At 46.3% G+C, this 26,113-nt stretch overlaps 1 protein-coding gene across 2 annotated transcripts in view; it reads left to right on the top strand.

The window, feature by feature from the left end:
- Nucleotides 1–864: 864 nt before the first annotated feature.
- LOC104672245 (cholesterol side-chain cleavage enzyme, mitochondrial) overlaps nucleotides 865–26,113 on the top strand; it is a 30,634-nt gene continuing 5,385 nt past the window's right edge. The window contains exons 1-4 of one of the 2 annotated variants that reach the window (XM_010375990.2): nucleotides 865–1,203; nucleotides 21,313–21,468; nucleotides 24,101–24,300; nucleotides 25,330–25,533. In XM_010375990.2, coding sequence (XP_010374292.1) covers nucleotides 935–1,203; nucleotides 21,313–21,468; nucleotides 24,101–24,300; nucleotides 25,330–25,533 — 829 coding nt within the window. In that variant the 5' untranslated portion in view covers nucleotides 865–934. The remainder of the gene's footprint in view (nucleotides 1,204–21,312; nucleotides 21,469–24,100; nucleotides 24,301–25,329; nucleotides 25,534–26,113) is intronic. The other variant, XM_010375991.2, reaches the window with a different exon arrangement.

Here is a 26,113-nt window from a genome sequence, read left to right as displayed (position 1 = left end):
AAGGGAGAGATTGAAAGGTGGCGCCAAGATTGAAAGGAGAAAGAGGCCGAAGGATAGTGAGAGAGGTTGGAGAAGAGAGTAAAAAGAGGCTGCTTACCCGATTTAAAATTGATGAGATGTTCCTTGGGCTGGTTGGTCTGAGGACCAGAAGTCATAGGTGGATCTTTCTCACGGAGCAAAGAGCAGGAGGACAGGGGATTGATCTCCCAAGGGAGGTCCCCTGATCCGAGTCATGGCACCAAAATGTCAGCGTGTCCGTGTGAAGAGACCACCAAACGGGCTTTGTGTGAGCAACATGGCTGTTTATTTCACCTGGGTGCAGGCAGGCTGAGTCCGAAAAGAGAGTCAGTGAAGGCAGATAAGGGCAGGGCCATTTTATAGGATTTGGGTAGGTAAAGGAAAATTACAGTCAAAGGGGGGTTGTTCTCTGGTGGGCAGGAGTGGGGGGTCACAAGGTGCTCAGTGGGGGAAATTTTTGAGCCAGGATGAGCCAGGAAAAGGAATTTCACAAGATAGTATCATTGCTTAAGGCAAGGACCGGCCATTTTCACTTCTTTTGTGGTGGAATAACATCAGTTAAGGTGAGGCAGGGCATTTGCAATTCTTCTGTGATTCTTCAGTTACTTCAGGCCATCTGGGTGTATACGTGCAAGTCACAGGGGATGCGATGGCTTGGCTTGGGCTCAGAGGCCTGACACTGTCATTTGGAGAATCTCACGCTGCAGAAATTCCAGACTGAACCTTCATACCGAGTAGGGGAGGAGCTGTCTGTGGGTTAGAGCCTGCAGGAGGAGGAAGGACGTGAATGTTTTATCAGCTTCTGGCATGGCCTTGAGATGGTAGTTATAATCTTGGCCCTGGTGGCCCAGAGCTACAGTCATCCTGGCAGTCCCCGCTGGAGTGGAGCAGGTACAGTCACAGCTGTGGGGACAGCATGCTGGCCAAGGGTCTTCCCCCACGCTCAGTCCTGGTCAAAGGCTGCCAGACCTTTCTGAGTGCCCCCAGGGAGAGGCTGGGGCATCTCAGGGTGCCCACCAGTGAGGGAGCTGGCATCTCCACTCGCAGTCCTCGCCCCTTCAACGAGATCCCCTCTCCTGGTGACAATGGCTGGCTAAACCTGTACCATTTCTGGAGGGAGACAGGCTCACACAAAGTCCACCTTCACCATGTCCAGAATTTCCAGAAGTATGGCCCGATTTACAGGTAAGTCTGGCAGAGGGTGGGAGCCTAAGGAACAGGGAGGAGGAGGGGCCCGGGCAGCCCTGCTGTGCTCCCCACTCCCCAAACAGGCTGTTTTCCGGTTCCAAACTCCTGTGGAACTTTTTCTTTTTTTTTTCTTTTTGGTAATACAATACAGAAATATATCGGCGATATTTAAAAATTCAACATTTGAATCTGTGAATGTCTTAAGTACTCTAAACCAGGCATCTACTTTTGAAACAATTGGTGGCAAGACCGCCAGCCATCTGTAAGGAAGCTCTTTAATGGGTCTAAACCCCAGGTCTGGCCAGGCATGGTGGCTCACACCCATAATCCCAGCACTTTGGGAGGCCAAGGTGGGCAGATCACTTGAGATCAAGCGTTTGAGACCATCCTGGCCAACATGGTGAAACCCTGTCTCTACTAAAAATACAAAAATTAGCTGGGTGTGATGGCAGGCACCTGTAATCCCAGCTACTCGGGAGGCTGAAGTAGGAGAATGGCTTGAACGGGGGAGGCAGAGGTTGCAGTGAGCCGAGATCCCGCCATTGCAATCCAGCCTGGGCGACAGAGTGAGATTCTGTCTCAAACAAAACAAAACAACCTCCTCGGTCTGAGGAGGCTGAGTTTTGAACTCCTGGCCCTGCAGCTGTCAGCCCAGCCAGTGAGTTTTAAAAATTGGGGGAAGGTCGGGTGCGGTGGCTCATGCTTGTAATCCCAGCACTTTGGGAGGCTGAGGCAGGTGGATCACTTGAGGACAGGAGTCCGAGAGCAGCCTGGCCAACATGGTGAAACCCTGTCTCTACTACAAAAATAAATAAATAAATAAATAAAAATAAAAAAAAAAATTTAGCTGGGCATAGTGGCTGGGGTCTGTAATCCCAGCTACTCCAGAGGCTGAGGCAGGACAATTGCTGGAACCCAGGAGGTGGAGGTTGCAGTGAGCCCAGATCATGTCACTGCACTCCAGCCCTGGGCAACAAAAACGAAACTCCGTCTCAAAATAAATAAATAAATAAAAATAAATAAAGGGGAAGGAAATTTGAAGTTCAGAGCAGAATGAAAAGGTCTCAGCGTGGTCAAGTTTGGTGCTAGCTACAGCCCCAGCATTCCTCCCAGCGCACCACGCCGCCTGGGCCGCGCTATTCCGAAACTGGGTCAGCCCTCCCGTCCTCCCCGGCCTGCTCCTGCGCTCTTCGCTGGCCGCTCACCTCCGCCTCACCCGGACGCAGCCCGAGCCCATCCACCCCCCGGGTCGGCTCGCGTTTACCTAAGGGCGAGGTCTAGGCGCTTGGCCCCGCGGCGGCCCCACCGCAGTTTCCTAGGTCCCCCTCACCCTGCCGCCAAGGTCCCCAAAACGGACTCCGTGTGTTTTGAGGTGTTACGGGGGCGCTGGAACACTGGCTCTGCTGGCCCTGCCAGGAGGCGGCGGCGAAGCGGGGAGCGACCCGGGATAAGTTTCTCCGCCCCGCCTGCTCCCCGCCTCTGCTGGCCTCTGCCCTCGCTCGCTGCGTTCACCGGAGCCCACCCGAGCCGACAGTGGCGAGCTACGGTGACGTCCGCACCGCCGGACCTCTCTTGTCCAACTTCTGATCTTACTTCTTCCAGGCCTGGGATGGTGGTGGTTATAAGGGAAAGTGTTCCTACTTCCCAGGCCTGAGGCCTCAACCTTCCCCAGATCCCACTCCCTTTGAAACTCTCGGAGAGAGGTGGTTAGAGAACAAGCCCTACTAAATGCCTTCCTACATCGGTTACCCTCCACACACCTTGCAAGCGAAGTTTGTTGTCCCCATGGTCAGAGGAGGAGACTGAGGCTCAGAGAGGTCACCCAGCTAGATTCCTGTCCAGCTGGAGTGCTGATCTCACCCTCGGCCCTGAGGCTCTGAGTTTGTTCCTTCCCTTTCCCAAGAATCGGCTGGCTTCCTGCTAGGAGGAAAGGCCTTTTTTTGTCCTTGGGCCTCTGAGCCCCCAAGGCTTGTGGCTTTTTCCTGGGAAAACTGCTAAAGCTGTTTCCACGGTGGGCAGCCTTTCAGCCACACCTGGGTTCTTTGCTAAGAGTCCGGTTGAGAGGGAAGGGAAGTGGCGTACGGGTGGTTGGGGGCTGGGAGGGGAGACCGGAGGGACAGTACGTTTTCCTCTAAGTGGAAGGGCTTTACAACTCAGAGCATTCTAATGGGTCAGTCACGAAGGGGAAGGGTATGATGTGTTGGCTGGCTTGATGACTGGGCTGGGGGTGGGTGGGAGGGCAGGCTAGTTTGTGCTGGGGCTTCAGCTGCTCCCTCCCTCCCTCTCTCACAACTCCTTTAAAGTCCAGACTGCCCCTTTTGATAGCTGGTTGGTGGCAGGGAGCTCCCCCTACCCCGCACCCCACCCTATTCAAGGTTGAGTGCTGGGCTTGGGAGGTTGCTCCCCACCCCCCATCTCTCCTTCCTCCTCATCTTTCCTAGGCCTATTGGTGCTTCTGTCCCGTGCTCACTTCACATAGATCTCTAGTTATCCTTGCTTCCTCCACTCTTCCCTTTTCACCACTTCCTAGACCCTCAGTAGCAACTCCTTATTTTATTAAATATTTTTGTTACCGGTGGAGGGCATGCAGGTTCTTGGCATCTTGATAAAATGCACAAGGTAAGGAAGGAATGAAGGGATTTCTTGAAAATGAATTTATACGCCACAGTGTGGGAGCAGGCGGAGCGTAGGGGCTCAAAGGCCCTGTTACAGAATTGTGGGGTATTTACCCCCTAGAGGATTCCATTGGTTACTTCAGATACACCTTATGTAAATGGAGAGGATGAAGTATTCAAGTTACATAGTCATACGCCCTTTGGAGAGGATATTTCCTGTTATAGCTGAAGTGTGAATCGATCTTAGGTTCCCTGTCTCCCAACCCTATTTTCCTGCCTCATCTGCCCCTTCAAGAGATGTGATCCCCATAAATCTTTATGGGAGGCAGAGGGACCGATGGTCTTTTTTCTGTAACTGCTTCATGCCGGCTTGGGGCATAGTCCCTACCTATTGGGGATCACAATAAATCTCCTACCACTGAATTTCTATAATCTTCATTTGATGTATTTCTCTATAGGCCACAAGTGCCAGCAGCTGCACAGATACTTCTCTGTTTAGCCAATTCTATTGTAACTTTCACAAGAGAATTTAGGGTCTGTAGCCTTTAGAGTAGAATTTGCTATAGAACCTATCATGAGGGATGCATTTCTAATCATTGCTTCTTTTACTTTAAACCATGGAAAAAGGACCTAACAAATGATGCCCTTTTAGAAGAGTGAAGGACTTCTGGCAATGTGCTCTTTAACCCACCATGTGGGTTATGTGGAGTGAATCAATTTTTTGTTTTTGACTGATTATGAGCTAATGCATGTACCATTAAAGTGTCTTACCCACATTGGGCCTTTATCCTTTATCCATGTGTAAGGCTGGCTGCAAACTCCTTCACAAATAAAAGTGTACCCCATAAGTGCACAAAACAGACCCCTTTTCCACTTCTATTGTTTGTAGAAGGCATAAGCAAGAAAAAATACTCAAAGATAAGAGTTTCATTACAGTAGAAGTCTTAATCTGTGAACTTGGGAAAAGCTGTCCACATCAATGATGCCATCTTCTTCTTAGGAGAAATTTCCCTGGTTAGTTTTACCTTAAGAGTCCCAGTGGGTGCACAACTCCAAGAGCATGGAGGAACCCTTCTCAGTTGTGAGGTTATGAACCCAAAGTTCAAGGTCCTGAAGTTTTGCTATAGTGTAGATGGCAAGGACAGTCTTTCTCTGATGTTTCCAGAAGATTCAAACCATAAGAAGCTTTTTTAATCTGGTGAAAATACACTGTAGCATAATAATCTACTGTTATAACATCAGCCCTCTTGCATGGGAAAGCTTTTCTACAACCAGAAAACATGCATGGAAAATAACAATGGAATGAAATCCCTTTATAAAATGTTTAAATGGCTGACCAGATGACCAAATGTACCTGAAGCTTTGTTTTCCCAGGAATATGGGATCAAGCATTGGTTATAAACAATTTTCTGTTGTTGTTATTTAGTTTTTATTTCATAGTCATAAACTTTAACTCAACTCTGCCGTCCAGCTAGGCATGGAAGGGAACTGCAGTGAGAGCACAAAGATACTAGGATACTGCGAGCAAATGGGGTGGAGGGTGCTGTCCTGAGCTACAGAAGGAATGGTCTGGTGGTTAAGACAAAACGTAAGTCAAACTTATTAGAGTTGTCTACAGTCAACAATGGTGATCTTCTTCCTGGTCTTGCCATTCCTGGACCCAAAGCGCTCCATGGCCTCTACAATATTCATACCTTCTTTCACCATGCCAAAGACCACGTGCTTGCCATCCAACCACTCAGTCTTGGCAGTGCAGATGAAAAACTGGGAACCATTTGTGTTGGATCCAGCACTTGCCGTGGACAAGATGCCAGGACCTGTACGCTTTAGGATGAAGTTCTCATCATCAAATTTCTCCCTGCAGATGGACTTGCTGTAGCAGGACAAGCCGCAGACAACACTTCTCAGACACCGAGTTGTAAAGGAAGGGCTTTAGTCAGCTGGGAGCATCGGCAAGCTACTGCCTTAAAATCTTAACTCCCCGAGTGCACAATTTCTGTCCCTTTTAAGGGCTCACAACACTGAAGATTTCATATGAAAGAGTCATGATTGAGCAATCTAGGGGATATGTGACAGGGTTTCATGCACTGATAGTCAGAGAGAAACAGAACAGGGCAGGGAGTTTTACAGTGTTCTTCTATACAATGCCTGGAATCTACGAATAACATCGGTTTCTAAGTTATGAGTTGATTTTTAACTACTAGGTTTAGGCCAGGCAGGCTCAGGCCCGATTTTGGGCCTGGTGCTGGGCTGCCTGTCTTTGGTTTCACTTCCTTGTTTTTTCTTAAAACAGGTACTAAGTATAAAACAATATAAAACAATATGAGAGGGTCTCTCTCTTTCCTCATTACCACCAGTGCCATTATGGCATGTGAAGTCACCACCCTGACACATAAACCCTGAAATAATTCTGTGAAAGCAGGAATCATTATAACCAAATCCTTTCTCTCCAGTGCTCAGAGCATGAAAGTTTGCTGTTTTTGGAAACTTGTCTGCAAACAGCTCGAAGAAGACGCGGCCCAAGGGCTTGCCGTGACAGCGATGTCGAAGAACATGGTGGGGTTGACCGTGGCTGATAGTACAGGGTTCCTGGTGGCAGTGACGGCGTCTGCAAAGCCACAGGTTCTAAACTAAACTATTTTAAACAATTTCAGTATTAGCTGGTTTAACACGGAAGTCTGTTCTTGATATGTAGTTAATTTTTTTTGTTTCTTTGTTTTATGTGGGTTAGTAGCTTTATACAAGGAAATTTGGTCATTTCTGTGTTTACAATAACTTAACATAATAACTATAATTGTGATTGGTAACATATACTTAGACATTAGAATTTTAGAAATCCCATACAATTTTGGAATATATATTAGTATTATTCACAAAAATCTAAAGAAGATTAAACATCATTTTGGCACTTCCATGTGACTAAACATGTCAAATAATCCTGTTTACCTCTTTTCTGGGTGTTTTCAGGGGCCCTCTGATTCATCCAGAAAGCCAGGCATTAGGAAAGACAATATTGAAACTGAAGTTTGATTTTGGAATTCCAGATTACCATAAATTATTTATTTTGCCAAAACGATGCCTTGGAAATTTTAAAGAAGCAAAAACCTCTTATAACCTTCTACAAGACAAACAAACAAACAAAAAAAGCAAAACAAAACAAAAACCCAACCCAACACGTTCTACTGTTCTTATACGTCTTGCATGTAAAACTGTTTCTAGTAGTCTTAATTGCATGTTATAATGGCAAATTTGTTTTTTTTTGAGGCAAAGTTTCACTCTTATTGCCCAGGTTGGAGTGCAATGGCATGGCAATGGCATGATCTCTGCTCACTGCAACCTCTGCCTCCTGAGTTCAAATGATTCTTCTGCCTCAGCCTCCCTAGTAGCTGGGATTACAGGCATGCGCCACCATGCCCAACTAATTTTGTATTTTTACTAGAGATAGGGTTTCACCATGTTGGTCAGGCTGGTCTTGAACTCCTGACCTTAGGTGATCCACCCACCTCAGCCTTCCCAAATGCTGGGATTACACGTGTGAGCCACTACGACTGGCCTATAATGGCGAATTTTAACATAAAACCTGGTAAGTTAGGCCAGGTAAGGTGGCTCATGCCTGTAATCCCAGCACTTTGGGAGGCCAAGGCAGGTGGATCATGAGGTCAGGAGTTCAAGACCAGCCTAGGCAAGATGGTGAAACCCCGTCTCTACTAAAAATACAAAAAAAAAAAAAAAAAAAAATTAGCCAAGTGTGGTGGCAGGTGTCTGTAATTCCAGCTACTCGGGAGGCTGGGGCAGAGAATTGCTTGAAACTGGGAGATGGAGACTGTGGATGAGCTGAGATTGCACCACTGCACTCCAGCCTGGGGGGCAGAGTGAGACTCTGTGTAAAAAATAAAAACAAAACTGGTAAGTTAAGTTCTGATAAGGTTTGACCACTTCCAGCACAGCGAGGGGCATGGCCAACTCCACATGTCCCCAGGCCTTACCTAGCTGGAAAGCAGGCAAGTTCAACAATTTTCAAAAGCCAAAAAAGCAGCTTATCACATTAGAGGATTTAGCAAACCTAGTATTTGAACATAATGTACACCACATGTTTACATTTTGAAGACAACTGTATTTTTCCAATAATCTTGAAAACTGTCTTTATTTCACAAATATTGCTAAAGTCACGGGAACTAAAAGGCATTACACTTTCTACTTTTCTGACAAAATATTTGACTTAAGCTCTTATTATTATTAAACCAATTAATTTAAAATTTTACAGAGGAAATATACAGTGACTTTTACTTTATATTTAACCAGTTTGCAGAGAGAGAGAAAGAGCCCAGAGACTGACTCATAAGAAATTCTTATTCTTTTGCTGGCATGCCAGATTTCTGAGTTCTCTCTTTCACACACATCCGTGTGAAGAGACCACCAAACAGGCTTTGTGTGAGCAACAAAGCTTTTTAATCACCTGGGTGCAGGCGGGCTGAGTCCGAAAAGAGAGTCAGTGAAGGGAGATGGGGATGGGGCTGTTTTATAGGATTTGGGTAGGTAATGGAAAATTATAGTCAAAGGGGTTGTTATCTGGCTGGCAGGGGCAGGGGACACAAGGTGCTCAGTGGGGGAGCTTTTGAGCCAGGATGAGCAGGAGAAGGAATTTCACAAGGTAATGTCATCAGTTAAGGCAGGAATAGGCCATTTTCACTTCTTTTGTGATTATTCAATTACTTCAGGCCATCTGGATGTAGGTCACAGGGGATATGATGGCTTAGCTTGGACTCAGAGGCCTGACATTCCTGTCTTCTTATATTAATAAGAAAAATAACATAAAATAGTGTTGAAGTGTTGGGGCAGCAAAAATTTTGGGAGTGGTATGGAGAGATAATGGGTGATGTTTCTCATGACTGCTTTGAGCAGGATTAGGGGCAGCATGGGAACCTAGAGTGGGAGAGATTAATCTGAAGGAAGATTTTGTGATAAGGGGTGATATTACGGAGTTGTTAAAAGGAGCATTTGTCATATAAAATGATTGGTGATGGCCTGGATGCAGTTTTGTATGAATTGAAAACCTACACGGAAGACTCAAGGTCCGAATAAGAAAAGGAGAAAAACAGGTATTAAAGAACTAAGAATTGGGAGGACCCATGACATCCAATCAGAGAGTGCCCAAGGGGGTTCAGTGTAATTACTTGTTTGGTTGGTGAGTTTTTGGGCTCTATTTTTGATAGAAGTCTTTTTTTTTTTTTTTTTTAAGTTGGAGGCTGAGCTTGGTGAGGTGTGTTTTTAAAAGACCATTAGTCCGTTTTACCTTTCCTGAAGATTGAGGATGGTAAGGGATATGAAGGTTTCACTGAATACCTAGAGCCTGAGAAACTGCTTGGGTGATTTGACTAATAAAGGCCGGTCTGTTATCAGACTGTATAGAGGTAGGAAGGCCAAACCAAGGAATTATGTCTGACAGAAGGGAAGAAATGACTGTGGTGGCCTTTTCAGATCCTGTGGGAAAGGCCTCTACCCATCCAGTGAAAGTGTCTACCTAGGCCGGGTGTGGTGGCTTAAGCCTGTAATCCCAGCACTTTGGGAGGCCGAGACGGGCGGATCACGAGGTCAGGAGATCGAGACCATCCTGGCTAACATGGTGAAACCCCGTCTCTACTAAAAAATACAAAAAAACTAGCCGGGCGAGGTGGTGGGCGCCTGTAGTCCCAGCTACTCTGGAGGCTGAGGCAGAAGAATAGCGTGAACCTGGGAGGCGGAGCTTGCAGTGAGCTGAGATCTGGCCACTGCACTCCAGCCTGGGCGACAGAGCAAGACTCCGTCTCAAAAAAAAAAAAAAAAAAAACAAAACCAAAAAAAGAAAGTGTCTACCTAGACCAAGAGGTATTTTAGTTTCCTGACTCAGGGCATGTGAGTAAAGTCAATTTGCCAGTCCTGGGCAGGGGCAAATCCTCGAGCTTGATGTGTAGGAAAGGGAGGGGGCCTGAACAATCCCTGAGGAGTACTAGAAAAGCAGATGGAACACTGAGAAGTGATTTCCTAGAGAATAGATTTCCATGATGGAAAGAAAATGAGAGGTTCTAAGAGGCAAGCTAGTGGCTTGTAACCTACATGTAAGAGGTTATGAAATGACGACAGAATAGGATGGGCCTGTGAGGCTGGAAGGAGATATTTTCCTTGGTGTAAGAACCATTTGCCTTGTGTGGGAAGAGATTGATATGTGGAAGTTTCAGTGGGGGTGTAGGTGGGAGGGACTGATGAGAAGGAGAAAAACTGGCTGTGAGGGACAGAAGTTGGAAGCTAGCTGCTTGTTTAGCTACCATATCAGCATAAGCATTGCCCTGAGCAATGGGATCTGATGCCTTTTGATGGCACTTGCACTGAATGACTTCATCTTCCTTTGGAAGTAAAGCGACCTTGAGAAGAGTTTTTATTAAAGAGGCATTAATGATGGAGGACCCTTGTGTAGTGAGGATACCTCTTTCAGCACATATAAGTATGGTGGTGCAGGATATGGAAGGCATATTTAGAGTCAGTATAAATATTGACATGTAATTCCTTTGCAAGAGTGAGGGCTAGAGTTAGGACAATGAGTTCAGCTTGCTGAGAGGTAGTGCAGGGGGGCAGAAAGTATATGCATCAAGTGTGGGGAAGAAAATAGATTTTGGAAGTTATGAGAACTGTAGAGAGTGAGTTGAGCACAGTTTGTGATTTTGAGGGCCTCTAAAAATATTAAAGCATCAGCAGTCAACGCATGCAGACATGAGGGCTAGGCTAAAACAGTAAGGTCAAGTTGTTTGGACAGAAAGGCTACAGGGTGTGGTCCCAGCTCTTGTGTAAGAATTCCACCCACACAGCCCTGCACTTCAGCTGTGTGTAATGAAAAAAGGTTGGGATGAGTTAGGGAGAGCTAGTGTGGGAGCAGCTTCTAGGGCTGTTTTTAAGGAACAGAAAGAGGAGCAGCAAAAGGATTTAGGATCTATCAGGTCAGCTAGGTTTGCTTTTGTGAGTTTATATAATGGTTTAGTCAGGATGGTAAAACTGGTATCCAAAGGTGGAGTATCTAACTATGCCTAGGAAGGAAAGGAGTTGTTGCTTTGTAGAAGGGGTTGGGGTTTGGGAGATTAGCCAGACATGATCAGCAGGGAGAGCATGTGTGTTTTTATGAAGAATTATGTTGAGATAGGTAACGGATGAGGAAGAAATTTGGGCTTGACTGAAGTAATGGGGGCTGTCCGCGAAGCCTTGTGGCAGTACAGCCCAGGTAATTTGCTGAGCCTGATGGGTGTCAGGGTCAGTCCAAGTGAAAGCAAAGAGAGGCTGGGATGAAGGATGCAAAGGAATAGCAAAGAAAGCATGTTTGAGATCCAGAACAGAATAATGGGTTGTAGAGGGAAGTACTGAGGATAGGAGCATATATGGGTTTGGCACCACGGGGTGAATAGGCAAAACAATTTGGTTGATAAGGTGCAGATCCTGAACTAACCTGTAAGGCTTGTCTGGTTTTTGGACAGGTAAAATGGGGGAATTGTAAGGAGAGTTTATAGGCTTTAAAAGGCCATGCTGTAACAGGCAAGTGATAACAGGCTTTCATCCTTTTAAAACGTGCTGTGGGATGGGATATTGGTGTTGAGCTGGGTAAGGGTGATTAGGTTTTAATGGGATGGTAAGGGGTACATGATCAGTCACCAAGGAGGGAGTAGAAGTGTCCCATACCTGTGGATTAAGGTGGGGAGATACAAGGGGAGGATGTGAAGGAGGCTCTGAACTGGGGAAAAGGGCAGCAATAAGGTGTGGCTGTAGCCTAATAATAGTCAGGGAAGCAGATAATTTAGTTAAAATGCCTAGACCTAATAAGGGAACTGGGCAGGTGGGGAGTCCCAAAAGAACGAAAAAGGAGTGCATAAAAGAATATTGTCCAAGTTGCAACCAGAGTTGGGGAGTTTTAAGAGGTTTAGAAGCCTGGCTGTCAATACCCACAACAGTTATGGAGGCAAAGGAAACAGGCCCTTGAAAAGAAGGTAATGTGGAGTTGGTGGCCTCCGTATTGATTAAGAAGGGGACGGACTTACCCTCCACTGTAAGAGTTACCTAAAGCATCTTTGATGGTCCAGGAGGCTTCTGAGGCAATGGGGTGGCATCAGTCTTCAGCCACTAAGCCAAGAAGATCTGGGAAGGAGTCAGTCAGAGAGCCTTGGGCCAGAGTTCCAGGGGCTCTGGGAGTGGCTGCTGGGTGAGTTGGACAGTCTGATTTCCAGTGGGGTCTTGCACAGATGGGACAGGGCTTAGGAGGATTCCCAGGCTGTGGGCAATACTTGGCCCAGTGGCCAGATTTCTGGCACTTGAAGCAAGATCCTGGGGCGGGCGGTCCTGGAAGAACGCCTGGCCACTGTGGTTCAGGCATTTTGAAGTTCTTGTGTGCTGGAGATGCAGCTGGGTTTTATCTCACAGCAGAGGCAAGTAATTGTAACTCAGAAATGCACTGCCTTCTGGCTGCCTCCTCTCTATTATTGTACACTTTGAAAGCGAGGTTGATTAATTCCTGTTGTGAGGTTTGAGGGCCAGATTCTAATTTTTGAAGCTGTTTTCTAATGTCAGGGGCTGACTGGGTGATAAAATGCATACTGAGAATAAGATGGCCTTCTGACCCTTTAGGGTCTAGGGTTGTAAAGCGTCTCAGGGTTGTTGCCAAATGAGCCATAAACTGGGGTGGGATTTTTATTTATTTATTTATTTATTTTTGAGACGGAGTCTTGCTCTGTTGCCTGGGCTGGAGTGCAGTGGCCGGATCTCAGCTCACTGCAAGCTCCACCTCCCAGGTTTACACCATTCTCCTGCCTCAGCCTCCCGAGTAGCTGGGACTACAGGCGCCCGCCACCTCGCCCGGCTAGCTTTTTGTATTTTTTAGTAGAGACGGGGTTTCACCGTGTTAGCCAGGATGGTCTCGATCTCCTGACCTCGTGATCTGCCCGTCTCGGCCTCCCAAAGTGCTGGGATTACAGGCTTGAGCCACTGCGCCCGGCTGGGGTGGGTTTTTATATTTGATGAAAAACAGCCTAAATGCCAACTGATTTTGGAGAGGTCGGATAAAGAAAAAGGGCATTAACCTTGACTATGCCTTTAGCTCCAGCCACCTTTTTAAGAGGAAATTGCTGGGCAGGTGGGGGAGGGCCAGTCATGGAATGAAACTGTAAGCTGAACTGGGTGTGGGGAGAGGAGGTGATAGAAGGATTACAGGGTGGAGGAGCAGAAGCTGAGGAAGAATTGGAGCCTGATTCAGCCTGGCTGGGGAGCGACCTGAGGAGCATTCTGGGGATAAGGCGAGAGGTCAGATGGGTTGGTAGAAAAGGAAGATTGGAAAGACCCCAGCAACACCTGGGGTTGGGACTGCGGGGCAGGCAGGAGGGAAAGAAGGAAAATGTGGGATGAGATGCATTGGAAACAGAGACTAGGGAGGGACCAGTGTGTAAAAGAATGCCTGGACATCAGGCACCTCAGACTATTTGCCCATTTTACAACAAGAATTATCTAGATCTTGTAGGATGGAGAAATGGAAAGTGCCATTTTCTGGCTATTTGGAACCATCGTCGAGTTTGTATTGGGGTTAAGTGGCATTACAGAAGAAAATAAGGTGTTTGGGTTTTAGGTCATGTGTGAGTTGAAGAGGTTTTAAGTTCTTGAGAACACAGGCTAAGTGAGAAGAGGGAGGAATGAAAGGTGGAATGTTGCCCATAGTGAAGGAGGTAAGCCCAGAGAAAAGAGAGGGTAGAGACAGGGAGAGAAGGGGTGAGGGGTGCTTGCCCCCCGAGGAAATTGGAGAGAAAAGAGAGGGTAGAGACACGGAGGGAAGGGGTGGGGGTTGCTTGCCCCCAAAATAGTGGTGCTTGCCACTAAGGGTGAAGGATGAAGGCAGGTGTCCCCACGGTGATCAGACACCTCTGAAACGTGGGGGTATAATCAAGCATTTGTCCCCACAGTGATTAAACACTAAGGGAAGACTGTCTTCACGAGTCTGTGACTGGCGCCAGAGTTTTGGTTTCACGGATAAAATGTGTCTCCTCTGTTTCTATCAGAAAAGGAAAGGAACTGAAATTAAGAGAAGGGAGAGATTGAAAGATGGCGCCAAGATTGAAAGGAGAGAGAAGTTGAGGGATAGTGAGAGAGGTTGGAGAAGAGAGTAAAAAGAGGCCGCTTACTGGATTTAAAATTGGTGAGATGTTCCCTGGGCTGGTTGGTCTGAGGACCTGAGGCCTTAGGTGGATCTTTCTCATGGAGCAAAGAACAGGAGGACGGGGAATTGATCTCCCAAGGGAGGTCCCCCCATCCGAGTCACAGCACCAAATTTCACATGCATCCATGTGAAGAGACCACCAGACAGGCTTTGTGTGAGCAATAAAACTTTTTAATCACCTGGGTGCAGGCAGGGTGAGTCCAAAAAGAGAGTCAGCGAAGGGAGGTAAGGGTGGGGCTGTTTTATAGGATTTGGGTATGTAATGGAAAATTACTGTCAAAGGGGGTTGCTCTTTGGCTGGCAGGGGTGGGGGGTCACAAGGTGCTCAGTGGGGGAACTTTTGAGCCAGGATGAGCCAGGAGAAGGAATTTCACAAGGTAAAGTCATCAGTTAAGGTAGGAATAGGCCATTTTCACTTATTTTGTGATTCTTCAGTTACTTCAGGCCATCTGGATGTATACGTGCAGGTCACAGGGGATATGATGGCTTAGCTTGGGCTCAGAGGCCTGACACTCTCCCTGAGTGGCCCTAGGGACCCTGCTTGACTGTATGCAAACAAACACATTGCAATGAATTAAGAATATTCATAAACAGTTTACAAATTTTGGAGAAACTAGGCAGAGAGAGAGAAATACGACTAAAATTCTATTTGTGACAGTAAACTCAACACACTTAAAGTATCAGGAAGCCTAAAATCCAAAAAGTTAGTTTAAGGATAAAAAAGCTAGTATGCCTCATTAATTCCTGCAGGCCCAACAAAGGTAGCTTAGGAATTCCAGATAAATGAATGAATGATTACTTGCTAGAAATGCACAGGACCACAAAAATAAATGAAAACCTTCCACTAGAAACTAGAAAAATCATGGTTTTATGTACATGCATACACAAGCAAAGTCAGAGGAGAATAAACAGCAAACATGAAAACTAGAAGCAAAAACAAATAAGCAGGAAACCAACCCTAACTTTTCCTATTCAAGTTACCCTGGAGGCTGCAGTGTTACCTAGGGCCCTCAAAAACCAACATAATGAATATTTTATTCCTGATACACAATTCAGTATCCTTAAGTTCACTAATATTTTCATACATCATGTACAATTAACAAATTCACTTTAGGCATATGACTAATAAGTACTACAGCACTATCCATGCAAAACAGTAAACATAATATGAAGCAATGCAAGCATGTATGTGGAATTTGGCTCCACACTAAATCCAGCTTCATGCTTAACTATATTGAAAAAAGAGTTGCCAAACTGCTGATGCGTTTTTACAATACTTCTTGCTTTAATCAAGACTAAGAGCTTTAACTATAACAATGTTAGTTAGCCAAATGTTTCCAATTCTTTATCAGGTTTTAAAGGATATTTTATTATTTAAACTTTTCCACATCTTTCTCCCCTTTATAATGGTACCTTACTACATTGTTTCATAAATAACCTTTTCAAAACTGTAACTTGAACTAACTTTTAGATGACTTCTGAATTAGACAAAATTATTCTTTTCTTTTTTTACTAATAACCCTTTTGGGCACATTTTGTATACAGAATTACGTATTAACTGGAAACCTTATCCTTAGTAATGTAAAACTTTAGTGAAACCCTAAAAAACAAGAAATCCTGAACTCTCAGATATGGGCATTTATAGATAAGAACAATTCCACAATTTTAGAAACATATTTCCCCATATCACAACCCTTTCTTACTTGGAAATGACCCAGATATTGAATGAGCACCAAAAATAACTTTAAGATTTTAATTTACACAAAAAGTTTACCTAAAGCATTTATCCCATTCAGTGTACTCAATTTTTACTTTTAACAAGGGAGACATGAAACACTAATTAACATATGTAAAATGAACATTGGTTTGGTCCCGAAAGGTGGGACAACTCAAGGCAAAGAGTGGGCTTGGGGGCTTTCAGATCACAGGTGGGAGACAAACGTTTTCGTTCTTTTGAGTTTCTGATTAGCCTTTCCAAAGGAACCAATCAGATATGCATTTATCTCAATGAGACTTTGAATGGAATGGGAGGCAGGCTCGCCCCAAGCAGCTCCCAGGTTGTATTAGCACTGACATTTAAAAATATCTAGTGGTGGCTCACGCCTGTAATCCCAGCACTTTGGGAGGCCGAGCTGGGCAGATCACGAGGTCAGGAGATCGAGACCATCCTGGTTAACATGGTGAAACCCCATCTCTACTAAAACATAGAAAAAATTAGCCGGGCGTGGTGGTGGGCACCTGTGGTCCCAGCTACTCGGGAGACTGAGGCAGGAGAACGGCGAGAACCCAGGAGGCAGAGCTTGCAGTGAGCCAAGATCGTGCCACTGCACTCCAGCCTGGGTGACAGAGCAAGACTCTGTCTCAAAAAAAAAAAAAAAAAAAAAACTAGTGGTGGCTCACGCCTGTAATCCCAGTGCTTTGGGAGGCTGAGGCAGGCAGATCACAAGGTCAGGAGTTCGAGACCAGCCTGGCCAACATTGTGAACCCTCATATGTATTAAAAAATTTAAAAATTAGCTGGGCGTGGTGGCACGTGCCTGTAGTCCCAGCTACTCAGGAGGCCGAGGCAGGAGAATTGCTTGAATCTGGGAGGTGGAGGTTGCAGTGAGCCGAGATTGCATCACTGCACTCCAGCCTGGGTGACAGAATGAGACTGTCTCAAAAAACAAAACAAAACAAAACAAAACAAAACAAAACAAAACAAAAAAACTAGCAAAGACAAACATAAAATTCAGACAAAATGTATACTGATAATACTGAAGGCATTTCCATTTTTATTCTACCAATAATTTTAAAGCTAGCTTGTTTAGTAAAGTTATACTTTAAGTCACATGAACTTGAAAATTGCTTAGACTTATTTACTTAATTTATGAGGGCTCTTTTACGTATAAGGCAATTTGGTAGACACAACATATAACAATAAGTGTACATACAAATAAACACATCTAGACATGTATACACACACATAAACAAAGATTCAATAGCTTGGAACCTTAGCCATGAGATAGCAATACAAGCTTGCCGGGTTTTGCCCCAATAGATAATCCAGTGAAGGCTGTGAACCGAAATTTTGGGTAAAGCAGTCTGCATGGCAGTTTGATTTTTATTTTTTTATTTTTTATTTTTTTTATTTTTATTTTTATTTTATTTTTATTTTTGGCAGTTTGATTTTTAAAGGCCAAACCTCCCAAGACTTCAAAGGAGGGTGTCACGTGTTAACCAGGCCCCCTGCTTAGAGCTGCAGCACAAAAGCCTGGATACATGCAATGCTGTTCCACTTTCCAATTCAGCAGTAAACTTCAGATTGCAAACAGCATTGCAACTGTGAAAGAAAATTCTAAGGAGGGCTAGACCTCAGAACCTCTGCCAACAGCATCCTCTTTGAGTGGTTGGGTCCAATCTTAGAGTACCAGATATCTCTGGCTTTAGGTGGGCATTGCACGCAGGTTTTCCCTTCCAGAGCATACTATGAGCTTTATAAGAATAGCCATGACCTGTAATGTGAACTGGATGGCGCGTGGGCTTTTTTTGGTCCTTAGCTAGTTGAGTACTATAAGGGAAGCATTTAGCATAAGAAAAGAAGGTTGGCCGGGCACGGTGGCTCAAGCCTGTAATCCCAGCACTTTGGGAGGCCGAGACGGGCGGATCACAAGTTCAGGAGATCGAGACCACCCTGGCTAATACGGTGTAACCCCGTCTCTACTAAAAGATACAAAAAACTAGCCGGGCGAGGTGGCGGGCGCCTGTAGTCCCAGCTACTCCGGAGGCTGAGGCAGGAGAATGGCGTGAACCCGGGAGGCGGAGCTTGCAGTGAGCTGAGATCCGGCCACTGCACTCCAGCCTGGGAGACAGAGCCAGACTCCGTCTCAAAAAAAAAAAAAAAAAAAAAGAAAAGAAGGTTTAAGCCTCCAGAAACATGTACGAGTTTGCTCCGAGCAGCACCTCATATAGGGATCAGGAACCACAGGCAAAAAAGATAAAAAAAAAAAAAAGTCCTTCCCGCTTTGGGGCAGGGCAATTATCCTCTTTCATTCCTAGGCCTACAGGCAGTACTGGGGAGAGACCCCAGCCTCAATTTCCAAGGAGCTACTAGGAAACAGTTGCTGAAAGACTGAAAAAGAAAGAGAGGAAAAAAAAGAAAAAAAAAAAAAACATCAAAAAGACCCAGGTCCCTTAAGCGAACCGGGCGGTGGCAGTCAGGCTGCTTCTCCACATGGAAACCCCTTAGTTTCGCCGGCCGCAGCCAGAAATCTGCCCCGTTTAGGTGCTGCCCAGCCAGGGTCCCAAGTTGGAACGGAAAAGAGATAGAGAGAGGAGACAGGCCCTGTATGGAGCAGAAAGGAAAGGGAGAAAAACGAATCCCAGACTTCACCTCTTCCTCCTGGCTGGCTGGCCAAAATATATGTTACCAGTGGAGAGTGTCCAGGTTCTTGGTGTCTTGAACAAAGAATTCGACAAAACGCACAAACAAAGCAAGGAAGGGATGAAGGGATTTATTGAACATGAAAATGCACTCCACAGTGTGGGATGGGCCTGAGCATAGGAGCTCAAGCGCCCCTTTACAGAATTTTTGGGAGTTTAAATACCCCTTAGAGCATTCCATTGATTAATTCGGTATGTCTTATGTAAATGGAGAGGATGAAGTAAAGTTACAAAGTCATGTACAGCATAGCCCTATGGAGAGGATATTTCCTGTCACAGCTCAGGTGTGAACTGGCCTTATGTCCCTGCCCCCAGACCCTATATTCCTGCATCACCTTTGTGTTTTCTGAGTCACTTCCATCTGAATCTTGCAACATGTCCCTGTAGTCTGTAGTTGGTGTTATTTCCCCATTTTACAGATGGGGAAACCGAGGCCCAGTGAGAAGAAAGGTCTTGTCAATGTCACACAACTCATGAGAGCAAAGCCATGGCGGGAACTGGAACGGTCTGACTTCCAGCTCTGTGTGTCATTATACTTGAACTTATAGCTAATAAACAATAAAATTCTGAATAAATGTGAGGAATTTAAAATACAATGTTTGTGGGGTTTTTTTCCCTAACACAAAGGCTGTTCTTGTTTTATATAGAGCAATTCAGAAAATACAGAGAAACACTAATGAAAAATTACAGTCAGATACAATAAATTCCAATTGATTTAACATTTAAGTATCATTAAGTATGTGAATATACTATATATGCTGCTTGTGTTGTCTCACAACAATATATCAAGGAATTCTTTCCTTTTTTCGCTCAGTAATATAGAATTATTTTATTTTTTAATTTAAGAGAAAGTGCTGTTCAGTGGTCCTCAGACTTTTCTGGGGAAAGATTCCATTTCGTTTATTTGTATCTTCTTCCTTTTTCTTGATCTATCGTATTAATATTTATTTTTTTTGAAACAGGGTCTTGCTCTGTCTCCCAGGGTGGAGTACAGTGGTGCCATCATAGCTCACTGTAGTCTTGAATTCCTGGGCTCAAGTGATCCTCCCTCTCCCTCCTCGGCCTCCCAGAGTCCTGGGATGACAGCCACTGTGCCTGGCCTCTAATATAATTTTAAAAGGCAGCATAGTAGTCCACAGTATGGACTTTTTTTTTTCCAGCTGGTTCTTAAAGTGAACATACAACCTACTCTTGACTTTTCTGCTGTTAGACATGAGGCTGCAATGGACATCCTCATCCATCAAGCATCGCTGCCGATGTCAGATCATTGCCTTGGGCTAGATTCCCAGAAGTGGAATTGATCATGATAATAGCAGTTCGAGGGCTTGGCTGAACTGGGTTAGGGGTATGGAGCTAGTTAGTGCAAAGACATGTGGTAGCTGGAAAAACACTGAGAGGATTTTCTGGGAGGCCACAGAACAAGTGAAGGCCTGAGACTCCTGAAGGTAGGCCCAGGCTTTCTGGCTCAGTGGTTAAAGAAGTACTGTGAGGGGAGAGAGAGAGAGACAGAGAAAACGTGTACACATGTGAGCACACTTGGCTTGTATCTGTATGTTTTTATGATATTTTGCCTGAAAGTATATCTTAAATTTTCTTAGACAAAAGACAGAGGCAAGCAAGAAGTGGAATTTTCTGTTGTTTTTTAGTAGTTGTATTTTTATTTCTTATTTTTTGCTTAAACAACAGAATTTTCTGGTAGTTCTGGAAACTAGAAGTCAGAGATCAAGGTTTTGGCTGAGTTGCTTGCTTTCTTCTGAGGCCTTTCTCCTTGGACTTAGATGCCTTCTTCTCCCCGTGTGTTGACATGGTCTTTCCTCTGTGTGTGTCTGTGTCCTCATCTCTTCATGTAAGAACACCAGTCATATGTCACAGTTGTATTTGGCTAGGCACAGTGGCTCACACCTGCCGTCCCAGCACTTTGGGAGGCTGAGGTGGGAGGATCTCTTGAGCCCAGGAGTTTGAGACCAGCCTGGGCAACATGGCAAAACCTCATCTCTACAAAAAACACAAAAATTAGCAAGGCCTGGTGGTGCCTGTAGTCCCAGTTACTTGGCTGGGCTGAGGTGAGAGGATCGCTTGAGCCTGGGAGGTCAGGGCTGCAGTGAATCGTGATCATACCACTGCACTCCAGCCTGGTTAACAGAGACCCTGTCTCAAAACAACAATAACAACAAAAACCCAGTTGTATTTAATAAAGACTGTCTGCAAAGCGATTTGCAAGCCCTTCTCCCCTGCCTGTATGTTGGGGCCTGATGTTTTACTGAAGTTTTATTTTAATAGAGACAAAGTGTATTGTTGGGTGACCGCTGACTCTTAGGGGCAGGGTGGCCCACTCCCTGAATTTCAGTTGTAGAGTCTGACAGGGATTTGGCCTGGAATATGGCCTACCTTGCAAGCTATAGTGAGTCACTCTAGCAGTGACATGAAAGTGTGCCATGGTTCTGAGCTCTGTGGATGGGTGAGAAGCTGGGGCTGCTGTGGGTGTGGACAAAGGAAGAATGTGCGAGGAGCGGAGGACTTGCTGGTGGTCCGTGGAAGTCTCTGGGGTAGGCTTTGGGCTAGCCCTGGGGATGTGCTGTGGGACAGCAGAAACAGTGATCATAAAGCTGTCACTTGTAGAATATTTAACAATGGTCACATCCATATACTTCCTATCATCTTGTCCTTCAGCAATGCTCTGAGACAGGTACTGTATTTGTCTCCATTTTACAGAAGAGGAAACAGACTCAGAGGAGTTAAGGGCCTTGACTCAGGTCCCACAGTCAGCAAGTTGTGGAACTGTGAGGCAGCTGTGCTGAGCCTGTATCCATAGCTTTCCTTGGATCCTTCCATCAGCCCCTCTCCCCCACCCCTCCAGGGAGAAGCTTGGCAACGTGGAGTCGGTTTATGTCATCGACCCTGAAGATGTGGCCCTTCTCTTTAAGTCCGAGGGCCCCAACCCAGAACGATTCCTCATCCCGCCCTGGGTCGCCTATCACCAATATTACCAGAGACCCATAGGAGTCCTGTTGAAGTGAGTCCTGGGCCATCTCCCAGGGACTGGAGGGAGGTGGTGGGAAGCTGTGGAGAGGGCAGAGGCTGGGGGTGAGAGGCTGAGGCCAGGCTTGCCCTGTGCCTCCTAGCAGGGCCTCTAGGTGAATTCCCGTCATTTTCCTACCTCCCTAAAACAAATGATGGTGATGATGATAATGATGATGAATTGCTCTGCCAGCCTTCAGGGAAATGGTCATGCTGAAGATCCTAATTAATAATTAAAGATCTGGCAAAGTTCTCACTGTTGGTTTGCTCCCTGAGTCCCACCTTACTGAGCATCCTCGATGAGTCAGGACTTGTGCCAGGAACTGGAGATACAGTGACAAGTAGAGCAGGGACCTGCTACCGTGAGTCCCATACAGGCTAAAGGGGCAGTGAGACATTTGTCCTACATGGGGACAGATCGGTGTATTTAAGTGTAGTGGATACCGTTTTCTATCAAATTGTTCATAATTTTTTTTTTTTTTTGAGATGGGGTCTCATTGTGTCACCCAGGCTAGAGTGCAGTGGTTTGATCATGGCTCACTGCAGCCTCTGCCTCCCTGGCACAAGTGATCCTCCCACCTCAGCCTCCCGAGTAGCTGGGATTACAGGTGCGTGACCACACCCAGTCAATTTTTACATTTTTAGTACAGATGGGATTTCGCCATGTTGCTCAGGCTGGTCTCGAACTTCTGGGCTCAAGCAATCCTCCCGCTTCAGCCTCCCAAAGTGCTAGGATTATAGGCATGAGCCACCACACTCACCCCATCAAAAATGTAAAATGCAGGGCAGGGCGCAGTGGCTCATGCCTGTAATCCCAGCACTTTGGGAGGCCAAAGCGGACAGATTTCTTGAGCTCAGGAGTTCAAGACCACCCTAGGCAACACAGTGAGACCCCGTCTCTACAAAAAATAAAAAATAAAAAATTAGCCGATGTGGTGGCACATGCCTGTGTTCCCAGCTACTTGGGAGGCTGAGGTCAGAGAACTACTTGAGCCCCGGAAGCAGAGGTTGCTGTGAGGAGAGATTGCACCACTGCACTCCAGGCTGGGTGACAGAGCCGGATCCTGTCTCAAAAAAAAAAAAAAAAAGAAAAGGTAAAATGTAACCATATCAAGTGTGGGTGAGGCTACAGAGCAACTGGGGCTCTCATCTATTGCCGGTGGGAGTGTAAACTGGAGCCACTACTTTGGAAAATGGTTGGACATTTTCTCCTGAAATGGAATAATTTGATACCTGTGACATAGCAGTTTGATTTCAGGGATATACTCCAAAGTGTATCCCTGCCTTGGGGAATGTGTAGTAGAATGTTTGCAGTAGTACTGTTGATATTAAAAACCAGAAAGCTACTGAAATGCCCAATAGGATTGTGAGTGAATTGTGGTACACACCAGTCAAAATGAAGGGACCCAGTCTCCCACAGCAATACAGATGATACTTTTCACTTAGAACAACTAAGTGAAAATAGCAAGTCTGGCAAAGCATGACAGCTTTTCTTTTCTTTTGTTTTCTTTTTTTTTTGAGGTGAAGTCTTGCTCTGTCACCCAGGCTGGAGTGCAATGGTGCAATCTTGGCTCACTCCAACCTCTGCCTCCCGGGTTCAAGTGATTCTCTTGCCTCAGCCTCCTGAGTAGCTGGAGTCATAGACACCCGCCACCATGCCCAGCTAATTTTTGTATTTTCAGTAGAGATGGGGTTTCACCATGTTTGCCAGGCTGGTCTCGAACTCCTGACCTCAGGTGATCCACCTGCCTCAGCCTCCCAAAGTGCTGGGATTACAGGCGTGAGCCACCGCGCCCGACTGACAGTTTTTTAAAAGAAGTTAAACACAAGTATATATTTTGTAATAGTACCTTTTGGGAATAAATAAAGAACAGATAAAATTAGACACAAACGACAGCAAGGGATTCTGGTGGGTGGTCTCCTTAGAAGGGAATGAAGGGTGTGGAAGAACCAGGAGGGCAAGCGTAAGTTACTGTCAAGTTCCTAGTTTCTGTGGTGGGTAGTAAGTTTATGATAACATTCTTATCAACAAAACACCCCTAAGTCATGAAGAGGACTTTGCATGGATTGATGAATTTCAAGAGTGTGCCATGAATTAAGGTTTATTATGACCAACCCAGTTCTGGGCACCTGAGGTCCCCCGACAGAAGTGAGTAATGGGATGTTTTGGGGGTGCAGAGGAGGAGAGGCTGCTCAATTTTGTTTGTGCAAGAGTCAGAAAATGTTATATAGAGGGGCCCTGGAGTGTCAAAGGTAATCATTGGCCAGGAGGAAGTGGGGGTGGCATGGAAGGCATGCCTGCAGCTGAGGCAAAGACTGGAGAGACTGAAAGTTATGCAAAGGGTTCTAAGAATATCAGTTCCTGGTTCTCAGCAGAGGGAGTGCAGGGGAGTTGGAGTTTTGTTCCCCTTCACTCTCTTTTTTCCTTTCTCTTCTCTTAGCCAGGCAGAGCAGGGAGGAGGTGAGAGGCAGAGGGTGCTGGGAGAGGTGAGGGCAGAGGCCCTGGTGGGAGTGCTGGATGCTGTGAGCTGTGACTCAGCTTCCTGGGAAAACTGAGTCAGCCCCCTCTGTGTTCACCAGGCCTGGGGTCTGTGACCATAAGGGCTTGTGGGCCCATGTTTTCTCAGGAAGTCAGCAGCCTGGAAGAAAGACCGGGTGGCCCTGAACCAGGAGGTGATGGCTCCAGAGACCACCAAGAACTTTTTGCCCCTGTTGGATGCAGTGTCTCGGGACTTCGTCAGTGTCCTGCACAGGCGCATCAAGAAAGCAGGCTCCGGAAATTTCTCAGGGGACATCAGTGATGACCTGTTCCGCTTTGCCTTTGAGTGTAAGGGGCTTGCACCTGGCTGGCAGTGGGCATGGGGGTGGGAGGACTCAGTGTTTACTCTGTTACCTTGAGGTTCAGCACAGACCCTGCAGAGGCATCGAGACAGGCTTCTGGGATGAGCCACTGATCATATCCTCCACTGCCTGATACTCAGAGGCAATTTAAGACCACCCTGGGAAACAGAGTGAGACCCCCTGCTCTGGGGCTCTCTCATCTGGCATTCTCTCTCATCTAAGATTTGTGCTGTAGGAGCAGGGTCCCCAAAATACGGGTCCCTATTGCCACCATCCTCCAAAGCCAGAGCTTGGCTTGGACCTTCATTCTGCAAGTCTCCACCTCCTGGGCTGTAGACCTTTGGAGTCTGGTAGGGTAGAGGAGAGTTCAGTGGTTAATCTGAGGTAGGCATTGAAGAATCTGTAGGAATTACCTAGATGGGGTAAGGAAGTCAGGCAGTATAGGCAGAGGGAACCGCACATAAAAAGACCCTGTGGCTTGATGAAGATCGTGTGGTCATAGCAAAAGATTTGGGGTACCCAGAGCTTTGTATGAAATCAGTATTCAAATTCCTCACCTGGTAGGTGGGGAAAACTTGAGACTGTTGTAACTTCTTAGGTCCAGCAAGACTGGGTCCTGGATGGTTAATTATCCAGGGATTTATGACCCTCAGTTTCAGGAAGTATTTAGCCAATTTAGCCAATTACAGATGAGGAATCTCTCTTGGTGGAAGTGTGGGCAGAGCAGTTGCACCCTGGGCTAGGCCCTCTCTCAGGTCTGCTGGAGACCCTGCTTCCCACCTTTCAGGTCCTCCACATGCCCCTCTGCAGGACCTGTGTGGCTGCCAGAGGTCAGCTTTCTCAGCCTTGCATCTTAGCCCATTAGGACTCAGGCCTCTATTTACTGAAGGAGGCTGAGGGTAGGGGCAAGAGATCCTTAGTGCTGAGAGAGGTGAGGGTGGAGGAGTCCCTGGGAGTTGTGGCTCTCAGATGGCCCCGTTGGAAATGGCTCCTCAGCCTCTGCCTCTCCCTGCAGCCATCACTAACGTCATTTTTGGGGAGCGCCAGGGGATGCTGGAGGAAGTAGTGAACCCCGAGGCCCAGCGGTTCATTGATGCCATCTACCAGATGTTCCACACCAGCGTCCCCATGCTCAACCTTCCCCCAGACCTATTCCGTCTGTTCAGGACCAAGACCTGGAAGGACCATGTGGCCGCATGGGACGTGATTTTCAGTAAAGGTGAGGGCTCCTCTGGCTGTGCTCTCCTCCTTGGAGTCCCAGGCCTCAGCCGGCTCCTTGGTCCCAAGCTATGTCAATGGGCGCTGACTTGACCTATAGGAAACCCACACTGTGGTGGGCGGGCATGGGTGTCAGGAAGACCCTGGGACCCCGGGAATGGCGGATGGAAGGCTGACTGTTGGGGATTATTAGATTTTTTTCTGGAAAAAGAGGAGCAAAGACGTCTGTGATCTTCTTCAAAGGAGCTCATGCTCCTTTGGGTGAAGGGCTAGTGTCTGAGCCACTGCTGTGCTGGATGACAGGGACTTGGGTGGGAGAGATGGGGAAGGTTGGGTGGAGAAGGCTGGTCAGGGTATGGCAGAGTCAAATCCCACCTCTGCCCCTTACACCCACGTGACCTTGGGCAAGTGACTATCTCTCTGCACCTCTGTTATCTGTAAAATGGGAATGATGTCACATACCCCAAGAATTCGATGAAAAAACAGATATGAAGGGCTTAACACACAGAGTAAGTGCTCGGTAAACGGCCGCCTAAGAAGCACAGGGCTCTGGAATTGCCAGGCCCTTGGTGCCACCTTTG

Source organism: Rhinopithecus roxellana, chromosome 5 (assembly GCF_007565055.1).
Source record: "Rhinopithecus roxellana isolate Shanxi Qingling chromosome 5, ASM756505v1, whole genome shotgun sequence".
NCBI classification, from domain to species: domain Eukaryota; kingdom Metazoa; phylum Chordata; class Mammalia; order Primates; family Cercopithecidae; genus Rhinopithecus; species Rhinopithecus roxellana.
This window is presented reverse-complemented; position numbering and strand designations above follow the sequence as displayed.